The sequence below is a fragment of the Ammospiza caudacuta genome, chromosome 4 (assembly GCF_027887145.1).
Source record: "Ammospiza caudacuta isolate bAmmCau1 chromosome 4, bAmmCau1.pri, whole genome shotgun sequence".
Lineage (NCBI taxonomy): Eukaryota > Metazoa > Chordata > Aves > Passeriformes > Passerellidae > Ammospiza > Ammospiza caudacuta.
The window spans coordinates 14,217,540-14,233,383 of record NC_080596.1 but is presented as its reverse complement, the minus strand read 5'-3'; the positions used below and the strand labels follow the sequence as shown (position 1 = coordinate 14,233,383).

The 15,844-nt window shown below is 40.5% G+C and overlaps 1 protein-coding gene across 2 annotated transcripts; it reads right to left on the bottom strand.

The window, feature by feature from the left end:
- Window positions 1–5,487: 5,487 nt before the first annotated feature.
- LOC131556436 (3'-5' exoribonuclease 1-like) lies at window positions 5,488–15,844 on the bottom strand. 2 transcript variants are annotated; one of them, XM_058802941.1, is made up of 7 exons: window positions 15,736–15,844; window positions 14,884–15,059; window positions 13,335–13,545; window positions 11,925–12,008; window positions 11,156–11,265; window positions 9,977–10,091; window positions 5,488–8,412 (listed from the first exon to the last, which is right to left on the bottom strand). In XM_058802941.1, the coding sequence occupies exons 1-7, from the start codon at window positions 15,808–15,810 to the stop codon at window positions 8,170–8,172; spliced, it is 1,014 nt and encodes a 337-aa protein (XP_058658924.1). In that variant the 5' UTR covers window positions 15,811–15,844; the 3' UTR covers window positions 5,488–8,169. The 2 variants fall into 2 exon arrangements, with proteins under 2 accessions (XP_058658924.1, XP_058658925.1); XM_058802942.1 differs by having other exon boundaries at window positions 14,884–15,054; window positions 15,736–15,753.

Below are 15,844 nucleotides of genomic sequence, written 5' to 3'. Positions count from 1 at the left end.
GAGTGGGCTAGCTGGGTGAGGAGAGAATTGGAGTTTTTTGGTTGTGCTGTGAGGAGAAATGGAGTATGTTGGATGTACTGTGAAGAAGGAGTCGTCAATGCAGTGCGGAGCTGCCCATGAGAAATGACCCAGAGGTTATGGGAACTTTCACAATTAGATGACAACAACCTTAGACTTTGGGGAAGATTTTTTTCTTCTTTTTTTGAAGTATCCAAACTATGTCACTCCTATCTTCCCCACCAAGTTTTGCAATCCTGTCTTCCTGCTTGATTTTTTCTGTTGCTTTTGCAAGATCTGTGAGCTTAGTTTTGGCCTTGTTTTGTCCTTTCCAATGTAGCTCATTTCCTCACAGACCATTTTTTAAAGGGACTAAACCTCCTGAATTTCAGGGTTTTTTAGGTTTTTTCAACTTCATTTCCTTTGATGGTATCTCCATTCCAGCGTGTTTGTAAGTCCTCCTTTTCTGTTTAGGCCTTGAGCGGGGATCAATTATAGCAAGCTTTGCTGCATGTGCCTGCACTTGATGGTATCTGGCCTGCCTTTTGATGGCTTTGACTTTGGGAAAGATTTTTTTTTTAATTATTTTTAAGTATCCATGACATGTCCCTCCTATCTTCCCCTCCAAGTTGTGTTCATGCCTTTTTCCCCTGCTTTTGCAACATGTCTGACCTTAGTTTTGGCATGTTTTGGTCCTTTGCAATGCAGCTCATTTCCTCACAGACCATTTTTTGACGACACGAAAACTCCCAATTTTCTGGGTTTTTTTGGGGTTTTTTTTCAATTGCATTGCATTTGATTCTATCTCCTTTCCAGAGTGTTTGTAAGCCTTTCTTTTTGGGTTTGTAAAATTCTGTTTCCCTTGCCGAAATGAAATGAAATTTATTTCAGGATGGGAAATGGAATCTTGCAATTTGAATAGAGACCAATAGAGAAGTCTTTGGTGCATGTCCCTGCACTTGATGGCATGACATGCCTTTTGATGTTTTTGATGTTTTTGACTTTGGGAAAGATTTTTTTTTTTAAATTTCTTAAAATTATCCATGCCATGTCCCTCATATGTTCCGCTCCAGGTTGTGTCAGCCTCCTTCACTTTTTCCCCTGCTTTTGTAACATCTGTGAGCTTAGTTGTGGCTTGTTTTATTCCTTTGCAATGCAGCTCATTACTTCACAGGCTATTTTTTGAAGTCTTTAAAACTCCTGATTTTCTGATGTTTTTTCAATTGCATTTCATTTGATCCTATCTCTTTTCCAGTGTGTTTGTAAGCCTTTGTTTTCAGGTTCAGGAAATGAAATTTCCTTTCTGGAAGGGAAAAGGAATCTTGCGATTTCAGTGGAAACCAAGAGAGGAATCTTTGGTGCGTGTCCCTGCCCTTGATGGCATGCTTTCACTTTTGATGGCTTTGACTTAGGTAAAACATTTTTTCTTTTTTTTTTTTTTAAGTATTCATGCCATGTCCCTCATATGTTCCCCTCCAAAATGTGTCTTCCGCCTTGACCTTTTCCCCTACTTTTGCAACATCTGTGAGGTTAGTTTTGGCATGTTTTGGTCCTTTACACTGCTTCCGATATAATCCCAGTGTATTGTCTTGTAATCAACAAATTTCCCAAATTCTGATTTTTCTCCTTCCATTGCAATTCCTTTGATGGTATCTCCATTCCAGTGTGTTTGTAAGTCCTCCTTTTCTGTTTTGGCCTTCAGTGGGGATCAATTTTGGCAAGCTCTGCTTCATGTGCCCACACTTGATGGCATATGGCCTGCCTTTTGATGGCTTTGAGTTTGGGAAAGATTTTTTTTTTAATTTTTTTTAGGTATCCATGCCATGTCTCTCATTTATTCCCCTCCAAGCTGTGTCTTCGTCCTTGACTTTTTCCCCTGCTTTTGCAACCTCTGTGAGCTTATTTTTGACCTGTTTTAGTCGTAGGTGATTTGAAGACAATCAAAATTCATGGCAAGTCATGAAATCCAGGGATATATACTAAAGCTTTCCCTATTGATCCCCACTGAAATCGCAAGATTTCATTTTCCTTCTGAAATGGGCATGATTTTTTCTTTATTTACTTATCTTTACTTTCCAATTTCAAATTTAGTATTTTTTTACTTTCGACAGGAACTTGCTTTGTCATGCTAAATTTATTTCACTTCACATTCTGAAAAGTTTCCTGTTGTCTACAAGGGTATATTCTATTTTTTAGAAGTGCCCTTCTAATTCCCACTTTAGGAATTTTAATTCCTACATAACCACTACTGAACTGAATGTGTGGATTATTTGTACAAACATTTTGGATTTAAATTTGCTACAGTTAACATATATATAACTCGTCATAGAACTCTTCCTAAGTGCATCTCAAACTTGACCTTGTTCACTGCTTAAGGCTAAAAGAAAGAAATGCTGATATTTTTTCAGTTGCATTATCAGAGCAACACTTTGAAGGACTTAGACCATTTTTCCCCTGCTACTTCCCCTGCCTGGAGTTTTTGCTTCAAAATGTGCTTCCAACTATTTTATTTCCTCTACTGCCTAGGCTCCAACATTTTCTAAAGGATGAAAATCTAGAAGAATCAGCAACAGAATCTCATCAACACTCATCAGACTAGTATCACTTGGGTGATAAAAACTATCATTATAATCATCTTTAAATTCAACATCTGAGTCCTGCATGGTGCCTATATTCACCAATTTTTGCTGCATTTGAAGTCACAGCTTCCTCAGTTTAGACCTTCATCACAGAGGTAATAATTTCTTCGGAACCTTGGGAAAAAACAGTTACCAACATAAACTGGATTTAGTTTTGCAACTGTATTTTTACAGCTGGAAGAGAAGAAAATGCAAAAGTCCATGCCTACAAAAATATCCTGACTAGCCACATCCCATGACCTATACAAGTTTTACACTGAAAGATGAGGAAAATCTCAAATTACTATCTTTAGTATGTTATTGAAATAATTATAGTTTTAAAAATCAGCTGGAAAAATTTTCCTCTCAGAATACTGGGATTCTGTCAAAAAATCTGAGTGATTCTGGGGAAGAAGAGCAAATGAAAAAGGCTTCAGTAAAATGAATTAGTATTCAGGATAAAGAAATAATGTCTACCTAGGATACCTGTGATATTTTACTGGTTTTCTTAATAAAAGCCAGGATTTCTCAATGCATAAGTCATCAGCAAAGTATTTGCAGTATTATCAATATTTTTCCTATTCCAGTATCAGTCCCTTCATTCATTTATGCTACTATCATCCTTTTTTTTCCCATGCTAATAATTTCAATGGTTGCAGTAGCTTTCTCATACAGTATCAAAGCACATCTGACAATACTCTATAATCAGTTTCACTACTAGCAACAGGATTCTCACAGAACACAAAATTACTCAGGAGGAGTAATACAAAGATGAGATTACAAAGAGGGTTTGGGGTTTTTTTCACAGTGGAGAGCATTCTTCTTTTCAAAGATCACCAAAACATTGCACATTTCACAAGCAACAATTTGGAATAAGCCTTCTTCAACATGCTCCCTTTACCCTCCTTTCTGCCTGTACATTTTATTTTCTTTGGCAGAGAACTGATTACTGCAACTTTGTTGGGCCACTGTCTACCCAGCTCTGAAGCAAGCACTGGGCTGATTCCTGAAGCAATCACCTTCCAGGACTGTGTGTTTTGCCAGTTGTATTGGGGTTATGCGGTGAGGTTTTGTAACAGGGGATGGGGACTACAGGGAGGCTTCCCTGAGAAGCTGATAGAAGTTTCGGCTTTGTCCACTGGAAGCACTGTTTTTCATTCGAACTGTATTCCTCTGCGAACCGAAACAGCTCTTATCAATCATAAAAAAAAAAAGGCTGTGTTTATGATGGGGCAGTGACTTGAATCAAGATCGACCATTCTGACTTCAAGAAATTCCTGTCTGAGATTAGGAGCAGAGTTGTGTTCTGTGCCTGACTGCATCAAACCTTAAATTATCCTCCAGCTCTCCACCTGCAGGAGGCTGCAGGAAAAACAGTCTCCCTCCACTCCTCAAGGAAAAAGGATTTCCACCTCTGTAAGAACAAATGACGTAATCCCTGCTTTTCCCTCTTTTTTTGGGGGGTGGGGGGTGGGCACGGAGGGGTAGGGCCCTGTTTTGTTCCGTTTTTGCATGGAACAGAGATAATCACCACGCGGTTTGAGAGCAGCCCCCCGGTGCCAGCCGAGCCCCGCTGTGATGGCATTCGCAGGGGTCTTAGGATGAGGGAAGAGACGAGAATGTTGACTCCATGTTTCAGAAGGCTTGATTTATTATTTTAGGATATATTTTATATTGAAACTATACTAAAAGAATAGAAGAAAGGTGTTACATGGCTTTGCAAGGGTTCCTCAGGGTGAGAGAGATAGACGAGAATCTTGCTTCATGATCAGAAGGCTGGATTTATTAATTTATGATATATAATACATTACTACTATACTAAAAGGAATAGAGAGAAAAGTTCAGAAGCTGCTAAGCTAAGAATAGAATAGAAATAGAATAACAATAGTTCTGTGTCCAAGCAGAAAACAAGGACAACTCCCCTGTGAGTGGTCAGCAAATCCAAACACTCACAGAAGACCAATCACAGCTGCACCTGTTGCATTCCACAGCAGCAGAGAACCATTGTTTACATTCTCTTCCTGGGGCCTCAGCTTCCCAGAGGAGGGAAAATCCTAAAGAAAGGATTTTTATGAAAAAATGTCGGTGACAGAAAGGATTTCATCAGAATAGAAAAGGAATGATAACAAAGGCTTGTGACTGACCGAGTCCGTCCAGACAGCTGGACTGTGACTGGCCATTAATTAGAAACAACCACATGAGACCAATCACAGCTGCACCTGTTGCATTCCACAGCAGCAGATAGTCATTGTTTACATTTTGTTCCTGAGGCCTTTCAGCTTCTCAGGAGAAAAATTCCTAAGGGAAGGATTTTTCATAAAACACGTCTGTGACACCCCACACCCCCGGCGCTGCGGGGGGGCAGAGCGGCGCCCCCTGCCGGCCGCGCTCCGCACCCGCGCCTCCAGCCCGACATCGCCGCTGCAGCGGCCGCGCCCCGCCCGCCACGCACCGGCACCGCAGGGAAACGTTCCCGCGGGTTTTCACCCTGCTCTTGCTTGGGCTTCTCTTTTTTTATTTTTCCTTTTCTTTCCTCTCTTTTCCTTTTTGGTATGTCTTTTTAATAGCTGGCAATCAATGTCTGCATGCTTTTTTTCTGCATAAAAAAGAGATTGGATTGTTTTTGACATAGTTGTCAATTATTTTTTCCAGCATGGGAAGACTCCTGTAATAAATTAAAATATTCATTACAGCAGATGCTCCAGCAAGCTTCTTTAGATGAATAAATGAGATCAACCTGAAAAAAACACTGTTTGGCTGAATATGAGCATCACTAGTAAAACCACCCAACTCTTTTCTTACCCTGAGGTACGAAGTAGCCAGGAAAATTTATTTCAATACTGAGTGTTGTGAACTAGTCACATGCATGGGATTTAAGCCATCCATCCACGGCAATGTTGCTGGTCTACTGGAGAAGACAAATCATGAGCTGAGCTGCTGCAGACCCCCAAGACTGTTGACATCATCTCATGCTATACAGATCAAATTCAGTACCTATGTATTTGAAAATATGAAATTATTTTAATAAGTTTGTTTTCATTTCAAACAAATCAGCAAACATTGTTAAAATTCACTTCATCTCAAAATCACAGAATCAAATACTCTGTGAAAATACTTACACCTTACAGTGTGACATTAATCCAACAGATAAAATAGTATCTGGAATGATTCTACTGATTTCTGCAGCTCACTGATACAAAACATCCCAACCTACTCAAACAGTAAACAGAAAACAGTTATGATTTAACCCTTATCTCAAAATATCTTTTTGAAGTTACTTAGCAAAAATAAACAACTCTGTACTTAAAATAAATGATGTACAATTACAACAGCTCTTATACAACCTGTAGTATAATCTGTAAAAAAAAAAAAGTTTCTCATTTGTTGTCATTATATTGCAAAGGTTCCATATTACAGAGTTTTGTACCTCCTTGATGTTTCTCATAGGCATCTCCTCTAAGCACTGACTTTCTTCTTCTCACAGCAGCCAACTGACTCCAGCTTCCCTCAACCAATCAATCCACTCTTTTATAACACTCTTCTTATTGGCTACAGCTGCGGCCTGTTCCTAACCTCTAGTAATTGGCTCAGCTGCAACTCCTTAAGGGGCAAGACTACTTTCTATACTACCTTTATTTTCTTATATTGTACCCCTACACTCATTTGACTGTGAGCCTGGTTCCAAACCTGTAAATAAAGATTAGTGATAAAGTCTCTGGCTGCCACCATGCCCAGAGGGAATCTCCTGAACTGGACTCAATTTTGTCACAGAAACTTGCACAACTGTAACTCAGACACAAAAAAAAGTAAATTACCATGGTACTTCAGAAAAAGAGGATACTACAGTCACTACAGTGAAAAGCATGTATATAAGAATTTGTACGAAATACGGGCTGACAGATAAATGGCATTTTAGGAGAAAGCAGATCAGAGATTTGTATTTTACCTTACGAAAATCCATCAAGTAGGGCTACAAAAGGAAAAACAACTATAAAGTTCAACAAAGTTCTCTACAAGAGAGCAACTATCTGCTTTCATGCAAAAAAAACCCCAAACAAACAAAAAGACCAAACTTTCAGGGTAAAAAAAAACCCACCACCAAAAACCATAACTCTGAAGCAGTTATGACTGTCCAAATTTGTGACTCAAGAAAGAGATCATATGAAGGAACTGAGAATTGACTAATACTTCTCCCTCCTGCATGAATTTAAAATGGAAGTTTTCACAGTTCCATTGATGCAGTTTAACAGTCAGAAGAGCAAAGCAGGGCTGGAAGGAGTTGGATTAGTCAAACAGTCAGTGTTCTTAACAAAGTTTATTAATTGGTTATTTTGTGGCCTGAATGTAGGTGGTAAAAAGGGTGAATTGTAATACAGGGATAGCAAATTTTATTTTTTTTTCAAACCAAGAGCAACCAAAATACATTATTTCACTTTTCAGAACAACCATTCTAATGCAAAGTTGATCACATTAATGGTGCACTTTGTAACAGCCCTCAGAGACAAAGCAAATTAGCACTTTGGCCTCTTTTGAATATCATCTTATCTGAGGCCTGGGGAGTAAGCAGAAGTTGCTAGTAATTAACTGTGGCCTTTAACAATAAAATCATATTAATCCTCCAATGCTAGATTTTGTTATAAAGGCATAGCTCCATGGTGGCAGAAGCACAAGAAGATACCAAAAATAGTGGAACATGTCTTTAGCCATGAATGAGAAGCTTCTTGTTTTATGTAATAAGCACAGAGCATGAAATTTTGATAACTTGGCATGTTTTGAACTTTTTACTTCACTCATTTTTAAGTGCAAATGGCTGATGGTGTCTAAAAACAACATTCAATGAGGGCAGCTTTGCAGGAATAGATGGGATCCTTAAAGTGGAAATCTAAAGAAACAATAGAAAAATACCATCATTCTACACTAATGAAATTTTTATTCAACACTCAGATCTTCCATTTGATGGGGAAGCAGACAAACATGTCCCTTAAAGAAGAACCTCAAACAACAGAGTACTCCTCTACTGCTTTAGAACTGATGAATGCACACCAATTTCTCCTAGACTTTGTAAAAAATAAAAAAAATGTTAGGAACCCTTAACAGAGTGCCTCATCAGGAAGGGCCAGCCCAACCACTGCTCTTTCAGTTCTTCCAGGAATGGCTTATTTGTGTGCAATGAATAAGCAGATAGATGCTGGATACCATTGGAGTACATCACAGTGAACAAATACTGCCCACAGGGTGGGGTGGCACAGCAGCACACAGGCCCAATCCCTCTTAGCAGGTGCTCAAATTACACCTTCTTAAAAGCTTAACACTTTGTCTGGATTCCAGATATCAACCTCACTGCTAGCAGAAGTCACCAGTACAAAAAGAAATTGCTGTAATAGGCTTCAAAGGACAAACAGCTTCCATGCTCCTCTTTATTTCAACAGAGATGATTAGTTAAGGTGCTTTAGGATTCTGCACGGCAGACAAGCTGGCAGAGGTGCCCATTTAACAAGCTCTGGAGTCTTTAGCGGGTATGTGAGGGCAGCCCCCGGGGCAGAGCCCTGATCTGCTAGTTTCTGTAGCGGGGCATCTGTGGAGCAGGGGCTCCCTCTAAGGGGCCTGAGGAGGAGACTGTCATCAGCTGTCCACCGTGAATTCTCTCATTCACCCGCAGGTCACAGCCATCCTGCAGCATCCTTATGGCGATCCTTGCAATGTTTTTAGAGTCATCAAGTCCGCTGTGAGGTCTCCCATCATAACTCATGCCCAGATTTTCAAGCATGATTGTCAGCTTGGTCTGATTCCTAGGAACCTGATGGAGAAAGTGAGTAACATTCAAGAATTAGGTTGGGTACCAAGTCTTTTTAATCTAACAGGGGGCAGTAGAAACATATGCAGATTTTAAGCCTACTTAAGTCACAAATGACTTTCATGTTGCCTTCTGTCAGATCACTTACCATTTAACTTCAAAGCACCTTGGTGAGACAGAGACTCTCATTTTTACAGAGGAGAAATAGTAAACAGGATTTTGTCTAGACCTGGGTCAAGAGCCTCTGACCAGCATCAGCTCAAGATACACTTGTGCTGGCAAGGGTGGAAGCTGTCACCTAGACAAGTTTAACTGTCGCAGACATTTTTTCACAGAAATACTTTCTTTCAGATTTCTGCATCTTCTGGAAGGCAGAGGCCTCAGAAGAGAATGTAAACAATTGTTATCAGCTGCTGTGGAATGCAATAGGATGCACCTGTCATTGGTTCATGTTCCCATGTTTATAATTAAGGGCCAATCACAGGAGCAAGCTGGGGACAGAGTCCCTGGACACAACTTTGTTATAGATTTTTCCTTTCTATTCTTAGCCTAGCAGCAGCATCTGCAACTTCTCTCTTTATTCTTATTAGTATAGTTATAATGTATTATATATCATATATCAATAAATCCAGCCTTCTGATCAAGAAACAAGATTCTCGTCCACCTTTCTCTCACCCCCAGCGACCCCATGCAGGGCGCTGTAATATTTAACCATCTTTATGAAAAACAAAAAACAGTGACATTGCAGAGGGAATCTGAGTTTGGCTTTCCTTTTAAATTCTAAGTGATTACAGATGCACCGAGCTCCTGATTCTCACTGACATCAAGCTCCTGAATGCCTTCAGCCTTCACAGGATCTGATCAGCAACACCTACAGCAACCCTGTAATATTTGTCCAGCTCAAAGTAAAGCTCTTCCCTAATTAAATGTCAATCTCTCTTTTATCTAGAGGTTACATTTAGGATGAAAAAACCCTTCAAATGAAGACCATTAGCTAGGCTGAAATCCCTTTCAAAAAAAGTACTTTAGTGTAGGCTGATTGGGAATTTGCTAGAATCTCCAATAACTCATTTTATGGTAGTCTGACAGAAAGCAGCAATAAGGCCCAGCACTGAACTCAGTATTACTTTTCTCTTGACAATTTGATTCCATTGTAGATACATCCTAATCTTTCTCTGCCTCCATTATACTGTCAAAAGTCAAGATTCTATGAGAAATTAGTTTTGTAGTGTATTGCATGAGAACAGGAAAAAATAATCAAAAAATGAAGACAGTCTTTTCAGCTGAACTACTTGATCAAAGAGGAGCGGTGTAACATTTTTAGACAATCTTTCAAGGAGCACAACCCGATTCTTAAAAGCAAGATTAAAATCAAAATGCAGTAATTACATGATCTTCAGCTAGTGAAGTGAGATCTGCACATGAAACACATTTGAAAATCAGGCACCAGGCAAGTAGTTCAAGTACTATAATTTTATACTACAGAAGTAGAGATGACAAGCCCAACAGGCCACTCTAGACTTTTAAACCAAAACTTCCCGTAAGAGAAACAGCAATTTGTACAAACCTTGTAGAAGTTCCCATATGATTTGCGAATATTGATCCACTTTTTGGCAAAAGAAGGGTATTTGATACGGCTTATACGGCACTGGATGTTCAAAAATTTACTCATATCCCAAGATCTTAGAAAGTCAAAAGAGGAAAACATTAGTCATATATAATCCTGTGTTCTACATATTGCACTGGTGTAGAACTAAAAGTTGTCTTGTCTCTCTGGTGATCAGTAGAATGAAAACAGTTTAGGAAAAGCTCATTTGCTGTAATCCTGGTAAAGAATTTTTTTATATGAATCTGTTAATCATGGGGGAAAAAATAATGACAGGAGCAAGATTTTTACCAGGATGGTTTCAGGTCCACAAGGGTTAGGACAAAAACCAGCACACCAACTACCACATCAACACTGAAAACTGCCAATAAATCAGATGCTTACACAGCCCTCGGGGAAGCAAGCAACACCTTAAATCTTCCTGATTATTTGGGTGTGCATTGATCTCTCTACTTCAGGTAGGTTATTGAAACTAGACTGCACCAAGTTTTATGAGAAACCAGATCTCTATGAAAATATGAGGAAATTATAATCCTATTTATTTAGCAGCTTGCCTTCCTGAAGGAAACCACCCCAACAAGTTTGTAAACTGCAAGCTAAAGTAAAGCTTTTTTTCCCCATCTCTTCTAGTTGTCTATGCAGTCTCACCTATACAACAGATATTTTAATGCACCTGTTTTCCTTAAGGAATTTCACTGAGGGGATTCCTCTGGAGGGGAATTCCAGAGACCCAGTAATATAACCAGTCTTGCATCAGTTTGCTTTAGCATTTCCTTTTTTTAATTCACTGTTGCTTCCAAAGATAGCAATGTAATTATAGGTTAAAAATTAAAAATTGCAGAGTGTTATTTTCAGGTATTATGTGCTAGATATAAATGGAGAATTACAGCAGCAACAAAGTATAAAGTCTCCAGCATCACTCTGTTGCATGCAGACCACTAGGAAAGAAACGGTGCCATCTGATGGATTTAAGCTTCATTTTGAATAGTTCAGTTCAGCTTTACCAATTTTAACAAAAGCTTCAATTAAAATAAACCCAGCAAAATGGCAGTGTCCTGATCCATCTTTAGCAATGCTCTCACAAATATTAAACATGGTTTTGGAGTTTTAGATTGTGCTGAAGGCTGCATAAGGACATACCCATCAGTCAACATGGAATAGCTGTACTTTGTTCCCAGTTCTCGTTGTCTCATCCACTCTACGACATTCTGCAGAACTTGAGGAAAAATATCAGCTTTATCAACAATGTCCTAAGGGGAAAAAAAAAAACCACAACAAAACTAAAACCCAACAAAGTAAGGAACATTTTTTCAGAAAAAAATCCCTCAGCATTAGGTGTATCAACTGTATTGGTATATGGGCAATTAAAAACTTGGCTTCATCTAAATCTTTACAAAACCAGATTACACATTAACAAATGACTGGACAGATTTTTCTAAACTGAAAAAATAGCACCACAAAAGCTCTGCTAAAGAGTCAGCCTCTAATAGCTTCTGTAAAGGTAACAAGGTTAGTCTGCAGTTAAACCTGGATTAAAACCTTTGAGGTTGTTTCCCAGGCTTCTTCTTAAGTCACTTATCACAAGCCATTGCCATCCTAAGACTCTAAACTCTTCAGAGCAAAAATATTAGGAGAGGAACTGATACAATTCAAAAGGTCCTTTGCCCTACTAAATATTAAATTTCTCCACATTAATTAAAAAGAGAATATTCTTCCCAACAAAATGACCAACTTAGTGAAATCAGCTCTGTGATAATTGGGAGAGGGGAAAAACAAGGATTAAGAGAATAGGCCTTACAGAAAATAACCATGAAAGACTACCATTTAAGGTTTCCAGTCTGAACACATCAACAACATATCCCCCTTTTTTGTTCCCATTTCTTCCTGAAGAAACAAAAGCGCAAATTACCTGGGTTATTCCTGTCAGACTGATGCAGAAGTCTGAAAGCTTGGGATTAATCTCTGGCTTCACATATTGCTGAAAGGTGTCCTCCTGTAACAGGAGAATCAATGGCTCAGCTGCAGCACACTCTGCAGCCTGCAAGGCAATTCTCTGGCTCGCCTGCAGCCCAAAGGCAACAGCAGCTGCTTGTCCTGCTGCAGGCAAAAAGGAATGTGCACCTCCTGAGCCAGCAGGAGCCTCCTGACTGGCCACCATCAGATTCCTAACAGGACAGGTGGCTTTCCAACCAGAACATGGCCTTCCTCTCGGCCAGCAGCCACCAAAGAGTGGGAATGTGGATTTAAGAGGGAAAAAGGACTTTTTTTCTGCAAAAAAGCAGAGAATTTGGGAAGAGTGAAAGTAATTAAAATTAAGTGAGAGGCATGAGGTTTTTTAGGTGCACCTGCAAATAGGTTCACCTGCAATTCAAGGAAAGCAACCAGCCACACACCTCAGAAGCTGCAGGCAAGTGCCTCTGGATGCCAGCCAGGCAGAGACAAACAAAATCTCACTCTGGGAAACTGAGCAACACAAGAGTGAAGACTGAAGGCAAGTTTCATGGAAAAAAGAAAGCCCCAAATCCCTGCTGTTATACAAAACCTTTTGGACAAAATAAAAAAAACACTCTAAGAGCCATAAAAACAATCCTGGTAATCTGCACACTCCTTTTCCTGCTGTTAATAATTCTTTATTGTAGCATCACAATGATTACTGGAAATCCTCTTTCCATTAAGAGTTCTTCATAAATGAATCATTAGTCAGAGGTGTGTGCACATCCTCTGTTTCACTGGGTGACTATTTCAGTTAAGCAGCAGGTAGTTTGTCCTAAAAGAAAGCTGTACTGCAACAGAGCACTTGAGGCTTACCAAATGCCCGTGAAGTATGTTTAAAATCAGGTTACACAGCTGTCAGCCTGTTGGGTACAATGTGGAGACAGCTGAGCCTGCCAAGAAGTGGAGTTCACTGAACCTCACTTTCCAGGCCTCTGCATTAGTGTCTTCTAGACTGCTCACACAGGACCACAGAATTGATCATTTTTGATTATGATGAATGCCTTGAGTCCCAGAAACAGATTTGTGGGACTTAAAGCAGGAGAAAGAAAGGGCAGGAGGGAACATACATGGACAACTGAGAAATTCCTATCAATAGAGGGAGTCAACAGCAGGAGAATGATCTACTTGGATGATCATTTGGAAAATGCTTTCAGAAGAGAAAGTTTTGTTTGTACCTAAGAGGCACAGAGGATAAAGCCTTATAAAAAAAAAGTATGCTCTTTTTAATGAAGTTCAACGTCTACTTAGAAACTAATCTAGACTTTCTGATGCAAACAAGTTACTTCAAAAAACATCAGACCAACACAGCCATTAGATCACTTACTATTTCCAGGGTACGTGTGTTTACCAAGACAACAGGAAATTCAATTATTTCATGAACAAATTCAGGCGGATTTCCTTCTTCACAAGTTGCTTCAAAGTCAACAACACAGATGTAGTCATAGCAGCTGTCTCCACTAATGTGTTCCTTCTGCATCAGCTTCTGTTTCTTATAATAGTTTTTCAATCTCTTTTTCAGTACATCCTTCACTCCTCTAAAGAAATAGGGAAAGTGACAAAGATCACACTCCTGTTTAATTATTTCCTTGCTGTAAAACTGAAGCTATATTTAACATTTGAAAGCTCAACACTTCTTAACCTCATTTTGAACAGCAGCACATGTGAAGTCTGAATTCCGCTTTCTCATAGAGAAGTGTTAGCCCCATTATCTACACCACGTTAAACCCACTTCTGGGATAACCCAGAGGCTGTGGTACCCCTCACAGTACAACACCAGAGACAGACTGGGAAGCATGGCACAGAGACACTCTGCAGTCACCTCTGCTTCAGCAAGACTCGGTATCCAAAGCCTTTCCAAAGCTCATGTCTTTGCAGATTCGACCTCTGGCCCTGGAAGAAGTACTGCTTCACCTGTATTCATTCCCCTCTACCTGAAGTGATTCATGCCTGAGGCCCTTCTGCATCAGTGGCATTGTGTGACAACACAGAATCCATCTTAAACGTCCACATCTTAGATTTTTCTAAATTTAAATTTTAAATTCAGCTTGAATAACTCAATCAAAGTATTTGAGATTTCAGTTGTCAGAAAAACCTTCTGGTCAAGATCCTGCTTTTCAAGAGGTATGTGGCTATAAATAAATTCACATGGCAAGATTTTCTCCTCATGAGGCACTAAATTAATTTAACCAACCAACTCCCCAGCACTACTTCCTCATTCCTACTGCCTACAGAAACAACACACCATTTTTCTCAGCTGACCTTCTACACAATATCTCAATATCTTGCCTGGCCACAGAATTATTAATCTTGAAGGTCATTTCCAGTACAGCAGGAACTACACTATACTCCCTTGCCTCTGCTCCAGTGAACACAAATCCAGCTTATAATACATTAATTTTTTCACATTTTTCTAGTACACATATTCAGAGTAGCAAACTCTCCCTCTAAAGGTACTTCTCCTCTGCAGTGATTAAATCCTGAGCCCCATCACCAGGGTTTGTAGCAAGTATCAGATCTTTACTGGTACACTAAATAAAAATATGAATGTTCTGAAGCAAGTTGCTGTATGATGAAGGTCTGCAGCAACACCTGAGAACCACAGCAGTTCTTCTTTCCCCCTTGACCAAAAAGTGATGAGAAGTACCTTTCAGTTATGTATTCTTGCATTTCTTTGGGTTGCCAGTTGAGACAGCACACATTAAGCAGTACGCATTAATCCTACAACAAAAAAGCTGCAACAAGATCGCACATAAAACAACTGGTGTCTGGCACTGAGTCTGCTTTTCACTTTGTGCTGAGTTTTTAAGCTTTAAAAAAATCATCCCTCATGACTCTACTGCTCTCAAAGACAAATCAACATGTTTACAAATCACCTGGTTTCAAGCTTGAACTCTGCGAGTTTACTCCTGAGCTCTTCTCTGGTCATTCTGTTGATATAACCATTGGTTATAGCAATTTCTTTGTAAATCGGATCGCTGAAGTCGTTTGAACTGGCAGCTGAGGTTTTGCCATTAGTTTCTTGATCACTGATCCTACAATGCTGTCTACCCTAGAAAAGAGAGAAATCAGGAAGTCATTTAAGAATTTCAAAACAAGATGCTTGAGCATTTCACAGCTCGTTTTGGCACCAGATCGCAGTAAAGCATCACACTGTTACACTTATGATCAAACTGAGTGAACTAGTTTATATATAGGCGAGAGAATCAATACTGAAGCCTGCTCTGAAACAATGTTTTCCTAAACAGCAACAAACAGAATGAAGAGCTACTAATGCCCATGTCTTTAGCCATGTCGAACAGCAGCGCTTGGAGACAAAACTTGAGTACGCATCCTAATCTCAACAGAAAGAGTTCTCTGGTGCAAACGGGCAAAGCCTTCAGGAGCAGCGAGATTTCTCTCGACGACTGAATTAACCAGAATGCACACGCGGGCCGGTGCCCAATGCGTGCAAGATAAACAAAGCAGTAAACGAGAGGGAAAACTATGGGCGCTTCCCGGCTCCCGCCCGCTGCTCGCGGCCTTCGTGGGGCCCGCACACGGTGCGGCAGCGGCGGCGCCCCCCGGGAGGGCGAGCCCCGGGGCGGGGCAGGGCCGGGCGGGCCGAGGCCCGAGGCGGGCGGGCGGGCAGCCGGGCCCCCTGGGCGAGCGGGCGCGAGGCCGCGGCCTCGGGCCAGCTCGGCTCGGCTCGGCTCGGCCACACCACCCCCGCCATCCCGCGCACTCACCGGCGGGCGTGCTGCAGGAGCAGCCGCTGCCTCGTCCCGGGCGGCCTGCGGGCGGTTCTCTTTCTGCTCCTCCATGGCGGCGGCGGCGGGAACCGCGGCGGGGACGGCA

Bases quoted from the DNA above. Each gene is read 5' to 3' on its own strand.
- LOC131556436 (XM_058802941.1), bottom strand. From the start codon at position 15,810: ATGGAGGAGCAGAAAGAGAACCGCCCGCAGGCCGCCCGGGACGAGGCA. The intron at 13,546-14,883 runs GTGATTTGTAAA...CTATTTCTTTAG, and splicing joins GAGTTCAAGCTTGAAACCAG to AGGAGTGAAGGATGTACTGA. The intron at 10,092-11,155 runs GTATGTCCTTAT...TGACTTTCTAAG, and splicing joins TATTCCATGTTGACTGATGG to ATCTTGGGATATGAGTAAAT.